Here is a 6000-nt window from a genome sequence, read left to right as displayed (position 1 = left end):
ATGCATTAAGATTCTTTGTCCAGGTAGAAGCTGAAATCAGAAGTGCTTCCAGGCCACTATATCTTTTCATCAAAGAAACCTCCACATCACAGAACCCACAGTGACCACTCACTCTCATAGGGCCACTTGGTTGCAGGAGGTTGAAGTAACCTGTAATTTATTTAGGAGAGAGACAAGACCTAAGACTTTGTGCAAAACAGGAATGTACCTGGACTCTAATTAATGAAATGTAATGTAATGTTGTTAATGAGATTGATCCTAAAACACAAAACCAAGAAAATAATCAGACTGAAATAGACATTTGAAAATCTCCTACTTTTACATCTATACTCCACAGTAGGACCACCTGTATCAAAACTGTTCATTAATAATAGTTGACTAACCATATTTTTAAAAATAGCCAGTAACAAGACACTGCATATACTGTTCTCTAAGTACAGTCAGTGAACTTAATGTGCTATAATTGATTTTTTTTAATATCTCTGCCTTATTTAATACTATTGAGTATGTTGTTTTAGCATTTACATCCCTGTAACCCTTAGCAGTTTTTGGGAGGATGATTGCATTAGCAGTGATAGCACAGACAGACTTTTCAGTAAGCAAAAATCATTAAATATTTTGGCCTCTCTGGAGCTTCATTTTGGTACAATCAATTGGTGGTCATGGGGAAGTTCCTATGCCTTCAACTGTACTTGTACGTCTTCTGTGGAGCACTGAGAAATTTCTTTCTCAGAAGCTTTCTGCCTACTCATTTTTAAAAGCACTTCTCTGTGTTTTAAAATTAAATGTGAGCCTGTTAAGACTTTTTAGAAATTAATCGTGCCTCATAGACCAAGACCTTTGAAAGGGTTCTCTAGAAGAACAAATCGAAAAAATCAGAATGATGCAGATAACAAAACAGATACTGCTGTCAACTGACCTATCAATTATCTTGTGCCGTTTTGGCCTTTTTCACCCATGCTAATTGACCTTGATGAATGTTATTTGTTTCTTGATGCTTCAGCAGCGTGGTTTCTCCACTATCAGTGGCGTGGTCATACTGAAAGCCAGGCTCTACCTTGCTCTTGCCTTTTGATGTGGACTTTGGTAGGAAATAAAAGGCCGTGCGGAGGTCCACAGACAGCAGAGCTCTCAGGTGAGCACAACTGGGCTTGGATCTGCCCGTGGAAGGAACAGCTGTGTGCCCAGAGCGGCCCCCGAGGGCAACTGCGGCCGTGACTCGTGACTCGGATGGGGTAAGCGAAGCAGTTTGCTGATCTGCAGTGCAGCTCCTGGTGACTGATAGAAGGATGTGTACAGTAGTCTCAGTCTTATCTCCTCAGCCAGGTTTACACTGGTGTGACACTGCTGAACTTAGACAAGCAGTTCCTGATTTACTGTAGGGCGAGGGCAGGATCGGGTCTGATTTTGCACCACAACCCAGAGAGATAACCCCGCTCTCCCTGGAAAACATCTTGTGTGTATTTAAGAATACTTTCATATATGTAAGCATATTTATAGCCTCTCCCCATGTTGTGAAGATATTTTGGATCTTTCTGGTACCTCTGGATAGAAAAATCTTTCTGAGCTGAATCCAGGACAGATAAATCACGACTCCGGTTTCTTTCGCCTAGGGTAGCCAGCCTATATCGCTGCCACATTCCTCCCATAGTAGTCGTTTAAAATTAATAGCACATGCAGAGGAAAAACTAAACCCTTTGACGTCACTCCCGAGATGAGGAAACATAAACAGCAAAGGCTTCTCGGCGGCGCCGGCAGCGCGGCCGGGATTGGTCTGCGCGGCTCCTCCGGCAGCGCCTCCCGCCCGCCGGCCTGCGCTGCCTGACACGGGCGGCACACTGCGGAGCCCCCAGCCGCGCCTGGCGCACCGCCGCGCTCTCCGCCGCTGCCTTTTCGCTTCTTAAGGTGGTTTGATTGGGGACTCGGGGAGGTTTGCTTTCCTTTTTTTCTTTTTTTTTTTTTTTTTCCTTTTTTCCCCCTTCTTAAATCCTTTTTTTTTTTTTTTTAATTTCTTTTTTTTTTTAAATTATTATTAATTTTTGTCTGCTGTCGTTACTTATTTCTATTCCCAATCCTGGATGCAGTTACTGGATTCTGCAGTACAAGTCTTCATGAACAAGCTGCACCGCTTAGAGATTTCACGGCATTCAAAGGTCACAGAACTGCCACTATGGTTAAATGTCTTGTTTAATGGTTGAGGTATGTACAGCAAATCTAAAAGAGGCAGCATGATTATTTTTTGAAGGGGAGCTAAAATTGTGAGGGGGAGAGGGAGATAATACTATTATTTAGTGGAAAAGATTTTTACTGGTGATTGTTACTACAGCAACCGTTTTTTGAATTTCCTCCCCTTTTCTCTTTATTCAAACTAGAAGAAAATTTTAACTTATGTTGATTTAACCATTTGATGGTTACAGAGGATTGCAAAAAGAGTCTCTTGTGGTGGTCATTTCTGACCCCACTGGGGAAGGTGTGATTGATTTTTCTGTATGTTTTCCTATTGCTCTGTGGCAGGAGAGAAGACCTGGGACTTGTCTGGCTTAGATGAAGGGAGAAGAAAACACAAACTTGTTCCTGTCTTGAGAGGGCTGAGTTTTTCTGATTTAGAGGGAGGAAGAGTTGTAAATAAACAGGTCAAGCAGAAAAGAATATTGGCCTCATTTTTAGGAGTACATATACTGTTTTTTGGAGGGTTTTTAAATACATGCTTAGATTACTTTTCTTAGTTTGGGTTCAGAAGTTCAAACTTAAGAAGCAGACTGAGTTCTGGCTAAGAAACAGATCCCCACTGGGAGGGGGACAGCTGGTCATCTTATATCAACAGCAGTTTTCATACAGCTTTTGCTACCTAAACAGAGAAAAGTGGAAATTTGCTCAGGAGTTGAAGTGATGTGACCTGGCATCTGTTTGATAGCATATAGCTTCAATTCATGTTGGAGCCACTGATCTGCCTTGAATGAATGTTGCAGCATCACAGTGGGCAGTGAGTGCTGCAGTAAATGAAAGCAACTGCTACCCTCAAACTAACATTGTTTTCGGGAGTGTGATTCCAAATTATGAGAGGAAGAGCCACTTGTCAGAGCTTGTGTGTGTGTGTGTACAAGTAGTCTTAAAAATAACTCCAGCCAACACAGATTTCTGTTGTTAATTGGTTAATATGCAGGTATGTTCAATGACCAGCAGTCTTCACATTTTTCCGATTTGTGGAAAGAGACTTTTTATAGCCCTGTTTGAAATGTTGCTGTAGATATAAATCCTCTGCAATTTGAAAATATTTCAGTTTAACTTTAAAATTATACCTAAAAAACCAATTTCTCTAACTAGGAACTGAACACACCTGTCTCCTGCAGGGCATAACCCCATAGGGTTAAAAAAATCAACTACTCTAGGCTGAAGCGTGCTAGCTTAAGGACTGCAAAAATATTAGCTCTGAAATGCAGAGGATGTGCTATGTGCTGTGAATGGACAATTGCTATTCTGCAGTGCCTAGTGGGAAAACAAGGACTTTGTGTATTGCAAATGCATAACTGCAGCTCCTCCATTTCCTTTGCTGTATCTTCACTGATGACTGCAGAAACAAAGAGGTTTGTCACAGATAAGCTCTTTAGTGCCCCATCTCTTTGAAGATGCTGGAAGATATTTTCTCATATCATCCAACAACCCATAGTCAAGCTTAGTTGGATGAACTGTTATTCTGTGATCTCCGTGGCATTCTTTCCTCCTCAGCCCTCCTCAAATTCCTACTATGTGAACTGCCAGCTGTTTTCAAAAACTAAAGTACTACTTCTCTAGGCTCAGGTTCAGAAAGGCTAATATAGGCTGGTTAGATGATTGATCTGTAAATTAACTAAGAATGTGTCTCAGCATATAGAGACTATAACCTGTTCTGTAACAAAACCCCCTGTAACTGTATGAATATATTCAAGTTTCCAAAAGACAATCTGTAAGATATTTGCTGATAATAATATCTCAGAATTAAATTATTGACTTCCTTTGATAAACAATATTTAGAGAAGCTTTGTTTCTAAGCTCACTATCTACATGTTGATGCATCTGTGTTCTGTAGCAATTACTAGTGGTATTAATAGAAAATATGGTAAGTGGATTTCAGTTAAAGAAATTAGTTTTACTGGTTTAGTAAGAAAAGTTTATTTGCAATGTTTCCTCTGAACAATCTCAATTCAACACCTAGAAAAAATTCCTATTTCAGGTTGGCCTCTCCGCAGCGGACAAAACACTTACTGACTGATTTGCACTCACATTGTCTCAAAAAAATTGTGTATTGCAGAAGTTTCATGGGCTATGAATGGCTGCTTTGAGTTTATTTCCATAGGTTGGACAGGACTTGACACCAGTGAAGTTCCAGTGATTCCATCAGAGCAAGGCACACTCTGCTGAGCCTAATCCAATATACTGCAGATCCCTTTTTAAAATCATAAAATATTCAATTGCATAAAATACTATACAAATATATCATTAGAACAGTAGCTCCCCCTTTTCCCTGTTTATGTCCTTTTCTCTTCTGAAGCTGAGCCCTCTGCTCACCCTTACCAGACCTCTAGGTAAGTCATGGTAAATCAGACTGATTTTCCAGTGTCTTCATTCCAAGTGTGATGTATATTTAAGACTTTTGATCATATGTAATTCCTTTTTGCTCATCACACACACAGTTCTTCTACCAATAGTAAAGCATATTTTAAGAGAAATTGTCTGAAAATTGGTATTAAATGACACATATATGGTTTTCCTGTAATCTCAGGCAAAAAAAATGCACTTGTACTGGTAGTTTCTTTTACAAGGAGCTGTATGAAGCAAAAATGCCAGGTACTAACCAAACCATTACTGTCAATAGAGTAAAACCTGACACGTCTCTATTTGATCATAGGAAAGATTTGAGACTTAATCTCTCCTCAAATCAAGGTAGATATATTGCCAAAAGCTCTTGATGAGATTGCACCTGGTTTCTGCTCTAAAAGAAAAACAAGTCGTTTGGAGCAGGCAGGAAGATATGTAAATGGGAATTCTTAGCTACCCAGTGTTGTTCATCATCACATTGTTAGTCCATTTCCGTGCCTGAAATTATTACAGCGTCCATGTGCTTGTCACAGGGTGAAAGGGATAGCTGCAGTCCTACTAGCTGCCAGAACAAAGATAAGTCTTTTGTAGAGAAATGATGGGTCAGTATTCCTCCTCTCACATCCCTATTGAGTGTAAGATACCGAAACTATGAAATTCATCCTTCTTGTTCCTCAGCCAGCAGGCTGGTTTACTCTTGCAGGGACATCAGTTCAGGACATCCAATGAAACACTGGCTTTGCCTCTAGTGTGAAATCTGTGCTTTTCAGTCACAAGCTTCAGGGTGTGGGATTGATGTTATTTAGAGTTTATACCCTGATGACACTGAGAGGCAGATGCAGCCTAACTGTGCAGGGGAAGTTCAGAAGTTCTGATGCTTTTTCTCGCTCTGGCCACCACAAGGTGCATCAATTTTGGCACCTAAAGATGAATAATGCTGAGAAGATGGGTCACATACAGTGCCAGGTACCACGTATGCAATCGGATGACGATTGCTAGTAACCTGTGTTTCACAGTAGATGAGTGGAAACCAAACAATATGCCTTCTGAAAGCAGTAGTTTTTCAGATATGAAGTATTAGCTTTGTATAAATACTAGAGAGATAGAATGTAATTTTTTTCTCATTTAAGACAATTTCTTAAATTCACAGAATTTGAAAATGCAATGTCAACTTCTGCAAGGTTTTCTTTGCAAAAGGACTTCTTCTGTATCATCCTAGAAACTCTGGTGAACTGTTAAATGTAATTTTTTCTATTGTTCTTACTACAGTGCCATTCCAAAAAAACTGCATTAGAAAACAATATTTGAAGCTCTGAACCCTGTTGCTTCTGTTATCCTGTACCAGATTCAGATGATACATTTCAAGGGTTCACAGTGCTTAGGTTGAGGCTAGTGATAGCTATCTGTTTTAAAGCCTCCAGTTTT

The 6000-nt window shown here is 40.0% G+C and overlaps 1 protein-coding gene across 2 annotated transcripts in view; it reads left to right on the top strand.

The window, feature by feature from the left end:
• The first annotated feature begins 1865 nt into the window (after positions 1-1865).
• Positions 1866-6000, top strand: part of PDE7B (phosphodiesterase 7B) — a 169751-nt gene continuing 165616 nt past the window's right edge. The window contains exons 1-2 of one of the 2 annotated variants that reach the window (XM_066315617.1): positions 1866-1905; positions 2085-2199. In XM_066315617.1, the coding sequence (XP_066171714.1) occupies positions 2179-2199 (21 nt within the window). In that variant the 5' untranslated portion in view covers positions 1866-1905; positions 2085-2178. Of the gene's footprint in view, positions 1906-2032; positions 2200-6000 lie in introns of those variants that run through there. The other variant, XM_066315618.1, reaches the window with a different exon arrangement.

Source organism: Sylvia atricapilla, chromosome 3, assembly GCF_009819655.1.
Source record: "Sylvia atricapilla isolate bSylAtr1 chromosome 3, bSylAtr1.pri, whole genome shotgun sequence".
NCBI lineage: Eukaryota > Metazoa > Chordata > Aves > Passeriformes > Sylviidae > Sylvia > Sylvia atricapilla.
This window is presented reverse-complemented; position numbering and strand designations above follow the sequence as displayed.